We start from the raw sequence: 13,987 nt of genomic DNA, 5'->3' as shown, positions 1-13,987 counted from the left end.
TACAGCTGGAACCTAGACCACTAGGACCGCTCTTCTCCATCCGAGAAATTCATGCTGTAGACTAGGAAGGACTTGCTAAGATGAGGATTCTGCCTTGAAAGTAGAACAAGTGTAAAAGTATTTGCTGAGGAGGTTAGTGTGGTAACTAGCTCTGTGAAAGAAGTTACAAAGTGTCCTTTAAGTTTATGCTTACCTTTTGAGTTGCATTCTGCCCCTCTAAAAAGTGTATAATAACTTTGAATGGTTTCCCCCCTTCTGAAAGTATTGGTACTGGCTTTTTTTATAGTCTGAACTGAATGAGTGTAAAAGCTTACCGATGGGGTTTTACCTACCTTGAATAACACTGTGATTCTTAAAGTGTAGCAGTGGCTTTTGCTTTCCCTGCTCTATACAGATCTAAAACCGCCTGGAAGTTAATACTTTTCTTATGAGTTGCTTGTAGCCCCTCTTAAAATTATACGGTTTTACTTGCCTTGATTAGCTGCTGGACTTGTAACCCTGGGTTTGGCTTTCCTTGAATGACTTGGTACATTCAAAAATAGTTAGTGTATACTTGTAGCTTAAGGCCCCCTCCAGAAAGTAGGAGTTGATTTTACTAGCTCTGAAACAAGTTTTCAAAAGTAATGTTGCAAGGTGTATACGTGCAACAGTTTTGGTTTATTAGGTGATTTTCATAACTGCGTTGCTGCATGATTGACAGGGTCAACTATCCTTGAAATACTGATTGTAGTCTGAGTATATCTAACCTGGTCTTATTCCCCAATAATAATAGATCACTATCCTGAATGTATAACCATAGGTTCGACTCACCTTGACTTGCTTCTGGCTCCTCTAAATAATGTTATACCTTGGTTTGCATACCATAGGTATTGAGTTGGTTTTTATGATTGTTTGTTATATTTCTTAACCGAGGAATTATCTTGGTCTAATTGTATTTAAATAAACCCTTTAATTTTACAATACATAGTCTTTCTTTGGACCATATGTATGCTACAATTTTCTTTGTAACAAACTACAGCCATCTCCCTCCCAAGATAAGCCTGGCTACTCTGTGTACTCTACCGAATATTCTCAGGTGGTACAGCCTTATACTAAGGGTGGCTTTATGTACTGCCTCAGATGTCTGCTTCTGAGTACCTTAGTTCGACTTTAGAAAAATGTCTCTTCAAAGGCCAGTTTCTTTATGCATGACAATGTCCTGACCCACCCTACTGATCTGATATCAAGATTTGCTAGACACTATCTGATGTGCAATTAAATGCTTGCTCTCATGAGTGGACTAGGGTCAAGAACTTGAGCTAGTCACTTAAGGACTACTATTCTCCTAGTTGAAGACCTCTCTCCTACATACCCATGTCCATTTGTGATTTTGTTGCCTCCTAAAGTGTCCTACCAGTAGGAGCCATTGGATGTGAAATGTTGTAAGTGGGTCTGTGGGGGAGGGAGGAGGCAGGGGGGGGTTCAATGCTCAGCTATTTGTTATCTTGAGCCAGAGAGTTCCCTTTTTGTCTACCCCTAAGTTGCTGTTTGGCCCCAGTGTAAAGCGCGCGCGCACACACACATTACAAAAGTATTGGGAAGGAGCGATTCTAAGATGATTCACTAGTGTTTTAAACTGTTCTCGCCATTTCTGATTGAAATTGATACCAAATGCTGACTGCCTGCCCCCCCTGAACTCCAATTTCAATCTGTTCCCTCGTTTTTAAAGGTTTTTATGGGTATCTTGGATTTCTGTTGTGCAGGATCGGCGCAGGGCAGAGTTTGTGAATACAAAGAAGCAAATTATTTTGTGCATGGAAGAATTGGACCGCATTCCTGATACCAGTTTTGAACGGGACGTTGTCTGTGAGGATGAAGAGTCATTCTGCCTTTCAACAGAAAATATAGCTGCCCTTCAGGTGTTGCTGTTACAGGTAGAATTATTTATTTGAAGGCTTTGCCGAAGTGGTCAGCTGTCATGTGTTTTTTCGATTGTTTTAACCTTTTTTTATTTTCATAGCTGGAGGAGCAGAGGGCTCAAAATGAATCTGTGTGTATTCAACTGCGCTCTAGAATCACAGATCTGTGGACCAGGCTGCAGATCCCTACAGATGAACAGGAAGCCTTCTCTGTGCACATGACTGGGTCCAAAGCCAAAACCCGCAGAAAAGTAAGATATGCAGACTTGTGTGTTTTTTAAAAAAATTTTTTATTAAGCCTTAGTTTTGTATGACTATATTGTACATACCAGGGCCCTTCTGTTAGTGAATGTTTTAAAAAAAAATGTATATATGTTTAACGGGCACATATAGACATAGAGTATTATAGCATCAGTGCACATTAGTCATTAGCTACCATCGTAACTTTCTAGTCCTTCATTTTCCCGTCACTATCCGTTTATGGGAGTTTTTCTAAAGTCCATATACTTAGGACTTGACTCTCTACTTGGCAATACAAAACTCCAGCTCTGTACCACTCAAGGAAGGGTAGCTATAGCAGAGGAGGAAGGGGCGAGGCGGGCAGGGGGAGCAAATGGGGGGGGGGGGGAGGAGGGGAAGGAGTTGCAAGAGGGTGGTCTCGGGTGAATGAGATTTGGCATAAGTGTCATCTTTTTACAGCCGCAGTAAAGCATAGAAGGGTCACCATTCTGCTAGAATGGCGAGTTTTATTTCTTCTTTACTTGTACTTGTCCTCTTGGTCCTTTTCCTGCCGTCCTTGGTGGGGGTGGTCCTGGTTGTACCTTTGTGTTTGCAAGGAACTAGAAGCACCCAGTTCGTAATCCTGCAGGAGCAGACAATTAGTCCTCCAGACCCCTTAATCTGGTGTTCCCAGCAGTTCTTTATTTACAACTACTGAAGAGACCAGGCCGGGGGGGAAAGGGAGTGGATAAAATAACGAGACAGGTCTCCTCCGAAAGCATCTTCTCTAGAACCTTGCACTTTCTGGAAACCGGCAAATAAATACATCTACTGGTTATTTTCACATTCACAATTAACTCCCCTTTTTATTTATTTATAGCCTGTTGACACCAGTATTAAAGTAGACTCCGTCGTTGCCGATGATTACTTTGAAATTGTCGAAGCTAGTGGTAACCCAGGAAAAGGTTTTTAAACCTTTGCCCAAGAAAGATTTGTTTTAAGTCTTTAACCTCCATCTATGAAAATAATTGACCTTCAGATAACATACCACCATTTGGGTTACAATATGGCACCCCTAATGTGCCAGATAAATTTATCTGAGTCTAGATTAAAAGACTTGTACGATAACCTTCAGTCGGCCAGTGGTTTAGATACCTCTCCCGAACTGGAATTTGCCAAACCAGATCCTACTGACCACACTGACTCCTCATATAGGAAACTGGAAGGAAGGTGATCGTTTTTAGGTTGGATCAGGCCTACTCCTTTGGCAGGATGACCTGACAGATATTTTGTATCTGGGTCCCCAAAAAGATCACATTTTGCCTTTTCACATTGCACTGCAAAAAAGGGTCTCTGCAAATTGGGAGACACTAGAGACTATGGCGAGTGAATAAAAAGGTTGCTAGAAAATATAGACCATCCAGTAGCGACCCAGAGTACTTGACAAAACGTCCAACACCGGAAAGCTTGGTGGTTCAGGCTGCTACATCTACAAAGCAGTCATCCTACCCATCCATCCATCCCTCCTGATGGGGATGGATGCCTGGGCGATACAAATATTTACTGCTAGCAGTATGGCATTAAAGTCAAGTTTTGTTTATCCTGTGGGTTGCGTAGCTATGGCGGCTGACCACATCCCAGAAGGCGAAGAGACAGCTTCCTGGGAACCATTAAGGATGGTAAGGAGGCAATGGGTCAATTCTGGATACTGCAGACCGCATCAGCAGATGAATGGCAACTAGCAGTGTTGCGCAGATTTGCGTGGTTGAAGTCTGGATTTGCACCAGATATGCTGTCTAAACCTGCTCTTTGACGGCTCAAGGCTGTTTGGCAGCAAGGCTGAGTTTGGAAAAGTTGCAGACCTCAAAATCGGCGGCTAAATCCCTTAGTACCGCAATTAGACGGCCTCAACACACCTACTCCGGTTTATCGTCTTGGAGGGGTAAGTACTTTCCATTCTATTCCTCAATTAGATGAGGAAGAGGACAAGCCGGTAAAAGAGGTCAGAAGATTCCCTCGTGGTAGACTAGGGAGAGGTGCTAATACAAGCAGTGGCAGTTTTACCCTCGGCCGCCTCAAACCCACTCTGAGGCCTTGACTCAAGACCCCGGTGGGAGGCAGACTTACTCAGCATCTGAAAAAAATGGCAGAGCATTACTTCAGATGCTTGGGCACTGGCAACTGTAGCCCAAGGTTACATCCTTCCTTTCCAAAAGAGGCCTCTGGATCATCCACACTGGGGAACAACTCTTTCAAGGTTCCGGATCCGCTTTGTGTGCAGGAAATGTTGACCCTGCTAGAGAAAGGTGCAATAGAACATGTACCTGCAGCGGAAGGGAACAAGGGTTGATATTCCCCATACTTTGATTCCCAAAAAAGGACAGTGGATTGAGGCCCGTCTTGGTCTTAGTTTCTCAGGAAGGACAAGTTCAAGATGGTTACCTTTTTCCAAATCCTTCAGGAACTTCAAGACTGGATGGTATCATTGGACCTTCAGGAGGCTTACTTTCATGTGCCTGTCCATCTCAAGCACAAAGTACTTGAGGCTCGCGGTTCTCATTATTTGTTTTTAGTTTTGCCATTCGGGCTGACCTCCGCCCCAGGGTTTTCACCAAATCGTTGATGGTGGCGGCAGTGAGTCTCGGGAGAAGGATTCACATCTACTCTTTCCTAGATGATTGGCTGATAAGGGCACGTTCCCCCGAGCAAGCCCAGGAACATCTCTGCATAACCTGCCACTCTCTTCAGACTGGGCTTCTCCCTCCAATTACAAGAAGTCCCCAAGATGCCATCTCAAAGACTCCAATTTATTGGTGCAGTCCTGGATACTTCCTCAGGGAAAGCCTCACCTTCCGAGGGGAGAGCTCAACATATTCTGCAGATGGTCACCAAATTCCAGAATGCCCAGCATCTTCTGGCCTTCGATTTCTTGAGGCTGCTCGGTCTCATGGCATTCTGCATTTTTCTGGTGCCAGAGGCCCACCTCAGAATGAGATCCTTCGAATGGACTCTCAGGACTCAATGGTCCCAATTCTCAGGTAGAATGTCAGACCTCCGGAAGGTTCCGAGCAAAGTCTCCAGGACCTTCTGTGGTGGGCTTGCAAGGACAAACTTCTGAAGTGAGAATCTTTTTGGCAGCCATGGCCGGAGAGATCTTCACACACTGGGTGGGGAGCCCATGCCAACGACCTGACAATCGGCAGTCGCTGGTCTTGAGTCCAAACTACACATCAACCTTTTGGAGCTGATGGCAATCAGACTAGCACTGAAGGCCTGTCTGCCCTCTGTACAGGGAAAGAACGTCCTGATAATGACAGACAACAGTGGCCATGTACTACCTTAACAGCGGGGGTGTAGGGTCACTACCGCTGTTCAGAGAAGCAATGCAGCTCTGGTTCTGGCCAATTCAAGTAGGACTCTCTATCGGCAGTTCACCTAGCCGGAGAGAACACGGTAGTGGATGCTCCGAGCAGGCAGAGCACAGTCTCCATTAGGGAGAATTCCCATTTCTGTGCTAATTCCCTTAAACCTTTAGAGACCCCCAGCTCTTCTGCTGGACCTGGGACTTTTAATTCTGACCCTGGAGTGAGTGAGTCCCTTTTCACTTTCTCATGTGCTTTTTACTTGATTTGGATTTTTTCATGTTTTTTCGAATTTGAAACTCCATAGGCATCTGCTTTGTGTAGGTGACACACGGCCCCTTTGGATTTCTCTTAAGGTTTAAATACCTTTTCTTGCATGATCTACAGTTCCCAAGAATATTAAAAGTGAAATTGACTTGCCCTTTCTCTTTGTAGGTCCAGCACAGTCTTTTGTGGAGTGCTGGGGGGGGGGGGGGGTTACTTGGTAGCACTTTATACTACCTACTCATGTAACATTGTTTTTACCCTCACTACTTTAAATGGCTCATGGCAGTGGTTGACGTTTTCCTACCATTGTGCTTTTCTACCGCATGCTGAACCCCCAGCTGCAGTACAGCACCCATGGGTGACCACTTTGTCAAACTGGCCTGTCTTCTTTTTTCGCTATTTTCTGTTTGTGAGGTCTTTCTGGGGTTTTACTGTGAGACCGGTTTCAGCCCTTTGTTTGGTCCGCCTTTGGCGGGCTTCAGCCCTGAAGGCTGCCCCTGCCTCCAGTGTGTCAGGAAGGATAGGATGTGAGGGAGAGTCCCGAAACTCCCTTGTCATTTGTCTCTAGGAATGCTTGAATTAAACTAGTCCCGATTGGCTGGCTGTCCTAAAAAGACAGCCACCCTGCTGTGATTGACATTCAATGAATGGGGTAAAACCGGCTTAATGGCGAGGGTTTTGGAACTACAGGCAGTCGACCACTGGGAGAAACATCTGACTAAAACTGAGAAGAAAAGCCAACTGCAACCTCCTGGACCTTGAATTGCCTGGTGAAGCCCTGCTGCTGTGCTGACCTCTTTCCCCTCAACAGAGAAGATCCGGATGGAACGACTTCACCCCTTGGGTTAGTTGGTCCCACTAACCCAGAGACTAACTCCTCTTGTGCACCATCCCCGACTTTCTGTGCCTCTCTGTTGCTGCAGAAGTCCCATGCCAGGGGTTGAGTGTCCATAGAGTGCAACGTCTGCCGCGCAACAAATCCGGTTAAAAGCTCGAGGAGCTTCCTAAGGACCCTCCAGAAGCAAGACCTCCAGATCCAGTCTCCTCCACCTTTTGGTATAGGTCTGTACTACACAGGTTTGTAGTGTGACTGAGCGGACTATCTCAGAGGTAAATGTGAGCTGTATCAATGAAATTTGGAACTACAAGTAACACTTGCACAGAGTTTGTTATAAATATTTATTTAACATCAATTTTTAAATGCGCAGTCTTTAAAAAGGCAATTCATGTAACAAGGTAAATATATTTTATCATAACTTTGCGGAATCTGAACAAGTTAGTGGATACTCTTTTTATGCTTGTACAATTCCTACACCCTGAGGTGACTTCATTCAGAAGGACAGCAATGTTATTTATATATCACACGTTATACTTTGCAGATTCTGATGTTGCAAAAAGGTTTAAGGAAGGAAAAGGTTAAACAGGTTCAGTATATGTGAGCACCCTTAAATCTTCCAATGACATCTAGACAAGCCTTTCCCAGCAGTAAGAGTCTAAAACAAGTTACCACCTATGAGGGACAAACCTTATCAGCAATGGGCTAGAAGATTCTGCAGGGAGGACTATCAAAGTCAATTTGAAACAGTCTATGGAGCTGAGACACTTCTTAGAATCAGTCTTGCACAAAGTTAGAGAGTTTGTTAGAAAATCACTTGTGAAGGAGAGTTGGAATCCACTCTAAAGGAAAGCCACTGCAATTCCCAACGCAGAAAAGCATAGCTACGAACGGCAATGAGTCAAGTACCCCAAGTATAAAAGGTACCTCTGGTATAAAAGAAGTGGTCCAGCTGGATTCTGTCTTGCTACATCGGTGCCGACCCCGTGTTCCTGAGCCTCAGTGGTGGGAACAAGGAGGAGTCTAGAGGGCTCATGCGGCGGTGCTTGGGAGGTTGTCGGCAGCTATGGGCTCTTTTTTGGTTCAGCAGCACTTCGCTGTTTCAGTTTTTGGCAAACGGCACAGTTCCGGATACCGGTTGGACTTCCTTCACCCCTTGGGTCCTGCATTCTGCTGATGGGACTTGAGCTCTGGTCGTCCTGCTTCTGGGGGGTCCTTGGGAGACTAGACTCCTGGAACTTCTAGCTGGATTTCAGACGTTGCACTCGACCACAGATTACTCAACCCCTGGCGCTCTGTCCTTGCAGCAGCGAAGAAGTACAGCCAGTCCGGGAAGATGGCCCAGTGGAGTTCTTCTCAGGGGTTTGTTGTTCCCACTAACCCAAGGGGAGAAGTCGTCCCTTCCGGAGCTTGTTGAATTGAGTTTCAGCACAGCAGCAGGGCTTCACCGGGCAATTTCAGAGGTCCAGGATTATGCAGCAGCTTTGTTCATGGTTTCTTAGTCGGGTATTTCTCCCAGTGGTTGACTCTGCCTCTAGTCGCAAAACCCTTGCTTTTTAAGCAAGTTGCTCCCATTCATGGACAGCTTAGGCTGTCAGTCACATAGTAATCAGGACAGGTTGCATTCAGGCATTCCTATGGACAGGACTGGAGTTTCGGGGCCCTCCCTCACATCCTGTCCTTCCAGACACACTGGAGCCAGAGGCGGGCTTTAGGGCTGAAGCCCCCTAAAGGCAGGACAAAGGGCTAGAATCGCATAGAGTAAAACCCAGAAAGACCTCACGAACAGAAAATGGCAAAAAAAAGAAGTCGGGGGCCATTTTGAAATAATGGTCACCCATTGGTGCTGTACTGCAGCTGAGGGTTCAGCCTGCAGTACAAAAGCACAATGGTAGGAACAGTAAACCACTGCCACCAGCCATTTAAAGTAGGGAGGGTAACATACATTTTTTTACATGAGAATGTAGGATATGGGACTACTAGGTAACCTCGCCCTCCCCCCAGCACTCCACATAAAATGGGGTGTGCTGGACCTACAAAGAGAAAAGGTAGTCAATTTCACTTTACTATTCTTGGTAACGGTAGTTCATACAAGGTATTTAAACCTTAAGAGAAATCCAAAGGATTTCTCAGTGACATGGCACTGAAGGCGATGAGTCGCCATAAAAAAGTAGATGCCTATGGAGTTTCAGACTCTAAAAACAGCAGAAACACGTGATCCAAATCCGGTCAAAACGCATGACAGTGAGAAAAAGGGCTCACTCAGGGTTAAAATTAAAGTCCAGCGAAAGAGCTGGGGGGCTCTAAGGTTTAAGGGAATTAGAAGTATCCCTTACAGATATACAGGCCCTAAATTGGGTTTAGCGATTACAAAACATACCATATCCAGATGCATCATCCTTAGTATTGGGGAATGTTACAGGTTAATGGGCAAAGACCCGCCGGAAGGCTTGAGCACATTCCACAAGGGGCATGGCAACCTCTGCTGCTCTTCAAAGAGGTGTCCGGATCAGACACTTGTTCAGCAGCCACTTGGTCGTCTATTCACACGTTTGTGTGACATTAGTGCCTGGGTTCATTTTCCAGTCAAGGACAATTTGCAAAAGTGGGCCTTCATTCAGTCCATGACGACAATAAAAGAGAATTTGTGCTCCCACCACCAAATTATGACTGCTTTGGGAGTCTAGCATAAGATGAGGCATACGTGGGCGTACACAATCCATTCTAATAACAAGTTAATTACCCCTGGTAACGTTGTTTCGATTGGATGTTCCTCCCAGATTACCCTGCCATAGAATTTACATGTTCTTACACTTTACGCTTTCTTGGAGCCTACGGTCGATGGTGGTACTGGTAATTCATCTTCAGGCGGGGGGAAAAACAGAACTGAAGCCAATGGGTGCTGCATACGCTACTTCTACTGTGATGACTTCAGCAGTCGAACAGAGGCCCTCGAGGGACATTGACTCGATGAGATGGGAACACAGCGCCCCCCTGTCGGAGAAAAAAGAATTCCAAAGCGGCCGAAGCTGGAAGGATGATTATTATAAGTATGCAGAATACGTGGGAGGAACATCCAATTGAAAGAAGGTCAGCCTGGGTAAGTAACTTGTTCTTTCACAACACTGTGCAAATGTCTTTCGTTTCTTTCCTTGCGCCACATGATTTCAAAAACGATTTGAATTGAAACACGCAAGAGTTCTCCGACTTCTGCCAACTGACGCCAAACAAGCGTTTACGACCTATGCGGTTTTCTAAATCGATGCAGATGATGCATCGGCATGTCTTTAGGTCTTTTCCTCAACCGCCAGCTCCCGCCTCTTCTTACTACGAAGGGTATGCAGCGCTGGTGATCACGCTCTCTATGTACCCACTTAAACGGAGGTAATCTTTATCCCGCTACGGTGCACGTGCCTGCTTTGCCTCTCGAACTTCAGAAACTATTTACATTTCGCTTTGGAGAAATTAACTCAAACGGGTCATGTAACAGTCTCAAAATCTTTCTTTCCCAAGGGCTATTCCTTTAGGAAACGCTTCAGTTTCCTGTTTCCATAACCTGGTTTTAAAGACATTACATTTCTCTTATTTCAAACATCACTTATGAGTCATCTTTCACCGAATCTCTTGGGCAATAGTTTTCGTTCCTGATTACTGCGAAACCTTGGTAATTTTAGGTTTTCTCTGGAGCCTCAAGTAGCGGTGACCTTCCTTGGACCTTCCTGCATGCTGCTCCCACTCGATTACCTTTTACATACTGAGCTGACTGACCCCCCTTTTAAATGTATGTATATATCTTTGTTCTATGTATATATAACTTGTATTCTGTAACTGCCCTCTGTAACTCTTTACTGTAACCAACTTTCTAAACATGCGCCCTGATGCCCGTGGGCAGGCTGTGCAATATAAATATACAAATACTTGAATAAAAGGCAGTTTAGAATTTTGCTAAGAACATTCCAAACTAACTCCCAACAGCCAATCATTGTCACACCATCTTGGATTGGGACCACTCCAGTGTCCTGAAATGAAAGGTTAAGGAAATACATTCTTTTCCCCTGGATTCCTTTATTAAACTAAAGGCTCTCCACCTGCCTGCGCCAAGCACTGTTCTGCCTAATCCTGCATCTCCATCTGTGTGAAATGCTAAATGGGAACCTGTACCCTGGGACTTCAAGCCAGTGCTGTGCAAAGTCTTCTGAAGAAAGACTTGCTTAAACTTTGGTCTCCTCCTGGACCGCCAGAAGCAAGATGCCACTCCTTGAAGTCTTCACCAGAGTGCTGGACCAAGATGGCGAGGTGAATCTGTTTTCAAGGTACTGGTTTAAGGACGGTAGTTGCCAGTGTGGCAAATCCAGAGCTGTGAGAAGCACTGAGGAATCCTTTGTTGGGAGCCTTTTCAGTTGACTGCTGCAAGTTCATGTGGGTCATGTGGTGCTGCATCGTGAAGGCGTCTGTAAGCTCTTCACTGCTTAGCTACTGTGTGGCTGAGGGTACCTAAAGTCTTGCCGCTCGGCTAGAGTGGTCATGTGTGTTTGGGAGTTCGCCCAGGCTGAACACTGGCGCCTATAGGAGCCTTCTACGAATTCCTTGAATGCTTCTAACCCTGAAGACTTAATTTTCTGATGAGAAATCCTCTGGAACTGACTTTCCTACACTTCTGCCATAACCTGACCGGCCTACAGCTGGCTCCTGGACCACCAGGGTTCCCTTCTGCCTCTGGAAACACTCATGCCCTAGAATAGTGACGGACTTCCAAAAGCTAGGCCTCTGTGAAAATATAACAAGTGTTGCAAAGTACTTACTAGCTAACTGTTGGTGTTGTAACGTTGATAGCTGAAACAGGCAAGTTTCAAAGTGTTACAAAGTTATACTTAACTTTCAGTTGCTTGCTGCCATTCTGAAATATATACATATACACCGGCGAGGGCCTTTGCTGCAGGAGCAGAACATCTACTGCATTGAGGTACAAAGGTGCACTTAAGTTATGATCTGACATAACGCGCCTATACACAAGTGCTTCAAGGCAAGGCAAGGGAAGGGGGTACACAGGGAAGACCTAGGCCAGGTGTCATTCAGATTGTGCAAGGGAAGAGGGAAAAGAAAAGTGCGGGTGGCAGGGGAAAGTGCAGTACATGGTATAATAAAATAACATAAAATAAGGAACGGCCAGCTGGTGGCAAGTGCAGGGTGAGTGCAGACATAACTGCAGACCTTTCCTCGTTCCTTGCAGGCTCATCTGTGCCCTGGAGTGGCTTGTAGCCAGGCATCCCACCAACAGGCCTCCCGATTGGCCAGACTCCTATTAATTTCTTCCATGGAGCTCTGCCGGCAGTCTTTTAAAGGCCCCTTCTAAGGCTTTTGAGATCCTGTCTGGCCCTGTCTGTCCATGGCAGGGGTGTTGGACCATCTCCTGCATGCCGCTTTCACAAGGAAACCTTCTCCAAGCCATCCATCTGGTCTCCCCGACCTCTGCAAGGTATTCCGTACTTCCCAATGTATCCCACGATCATCACATGAGGTAAGATAACTTCAAATGGATTGTGTCTTCATCTTCTAATCCTTTGAACCCAAAAACTGTTATTAAAAAAAATCTAGGATTGCGGGAAGAAACTGTCCATCACTGATCCCCATCGCGTCTGCCTGTGGTGCCTTGGTTCCCGACTATCGGGCTGATGACTGCGGGTCCTGTCGGGCCATGACCGGAATAGCTCTCAAGGAACAAGGTAAATTGGCGTTGGGGAGGGAAACTTCGAAGGCTTCAAAGAGGAATAAAGACGCCGGGAAGTCTAGGGACTCGTCCTGGTGTAAGTCGAAGCCTCGATCGAGGAGTCGGTTGAGAAAATCTTCGAAGAAGGCAAAGAGACGTCACTGATCTAAGTCTTCTGACTCTACAAGGGTTATCACTTGTCCAACTGAAAATGATTCCCTTAGAAAATGGGAGGATTTCAGAGCCTCAATGATGACAATCTTTGAGAATGCGGCACGACCCCCTCGAAGTCACGCGAAGACCATGTCCCAGCTCATCCTTTGGATGACAGAGGAAGGTCACACTACTAAACGCTCTAATTCTGGCAAGAAATCTTCGAGGGTACCATCTAGAGAACCTTCTCCGATACCTCCAGAAAAAGAGCAAGTCGACAAGCCTCTCGGTGCATAAATCGAAGGCAACGCCAGACAAAATGGCGGCAGGTTCCAAACCTTCGACACAACAGCCGAAGGTTTTGACGACGACGCCTTTGTCTAAGGCACCTTCGACTTTATAGAACTCAGTATCGGCAACATCAACGCCATAGACGACTGTCGAAGACGGCGTCGATTCCTGTAGCGTCATAGCCATTGGCGAAACCAATGCAGATGCCTTCATGGCCTCAACCCATGGGTAAGGTTTTTCAAGTCTGACTGTCTGACTTCCATTTATGAGGAGGATTCTTCCCTATTTGGGTTAAAATATGGAACGAAGAACACTCCTGAGGAGCTGGTTGCCCCAGAATCCAAGAAGTCTGATCTTTGCCTCCAATCAGCTAGTGGAATAGACACTTTGCCACTTTGACAATCCTGACCAAGCTGATCATGCTGTTTAAACTTACGGGATATTATGAATAGGGTTGTGGGGTTCATGGGCTAGGGCAGGAATTCTCCTACCTAGGAATGGCATGACAGATATTCTGAGCCAGGGTCCTCAGAAGGATCCAGTACTGCCTTTTCATGCAGCCCTTCAAAGGAAGGTCATGTCCAACTGGGAAACCCCAGAATCTGGACCTGCTGTAAACCATGTTGCCAGAGAATATAGACCTTCATCCTCTGATCCAGACTATATAACGAAGCACCCTATACCTGAAAGCTTAGTGGTCCAAGCAACTACATTCACAAGACAGTCTGCTTATCCCTCTATTCCCCCCGATAGGGATGACAAGAGAATTGATGCCTGGTCTCCCAAGATTTTTCTTTGAGCAGTATGGCTTTAAAGTCAACCAATGTTATTTGTACCCTTTCGAGGTTTACCTACACCCCGTGGGACTGTTAACATGGCGGCTCACCACATTCCGGAAGGCGAGGAACGAGACAGCTTCCTGGTTATTGTGAAGGATGGAAAGGAGGCAATGGGGAATGGCTCCAGTCAGGACTGGACACTGCTGATGGCATCAGCAGGTCCATGGCTTCTAGCACCCTGCTTGCAGTTTTGCATGGCTGAGAAAGTCTGGCTTTGCACTGGATGTGCAGCCCAGGCTACTCCAATATGCCCTTTGATGGCTTGAGGTTGTTCGGCAGATGAGTCTAGAGAAGCTGCAGACCTCTAAGGCGGCGGCTAAGTCAATTAGCGCCTCCATACGTCAAACTCAGCAACACTCCTACTCAGGCTCATCTTCCTGGAGGGGGTCATGCTTTTCGTTTCTATTTCCCATTTG

General features: G+C 45.9%; 1 protein-coding gene across 4 annotated transcripts in view; it reads left to right on the top strand.

Annotated features, from left to right (window-relative positions):
- The window catches only part of PRC1 (protein regulator of cytokinesis 1), a 626,832-nt gene that overhangs the window by 204,459 nt on the left and 408,386 nt on the right, over window positions 1-13,987 (top strand). For all 4 annotated transcript variants that reach the window (XM_069625201.1, XM_069625203.1, XM_069625202.1 and 1 more), the window contains exons 5-6: window positions 1,743-1,913; window positions 2,000-2,149. In XM_069625201.1, the coding sequence (XP_069481302.1) occupies window positions 1,743-1,913; window positions 2,000-2,149 (321 nt within the window). The remainder of the gene's footprint in view (window positions 1-1,742; window positions 1,914-1,999; window positions 2,150-13,987) is intronic.

Source organism: Ambystoma mexicanum, chromosome 11 (assembly GCF_040938575.1).
Source record: "Ambystoma mexicanum isolate Mex_15411 chromosome 11, UKY_AmexF1_1, whole genome shotgun sequence".
Lineage (NCBI taxonomy): Eukaryota > Metazoa > Chordata > Amphibia > Caudata > Ambystomatidae > Ambystoma > Ambystoma mexicanum.
The sequence above is the reverse complement of the archived record's forward strand: the minus strand, read 5'-3'. Positions and strand labels throughout refer to the sequence as shown.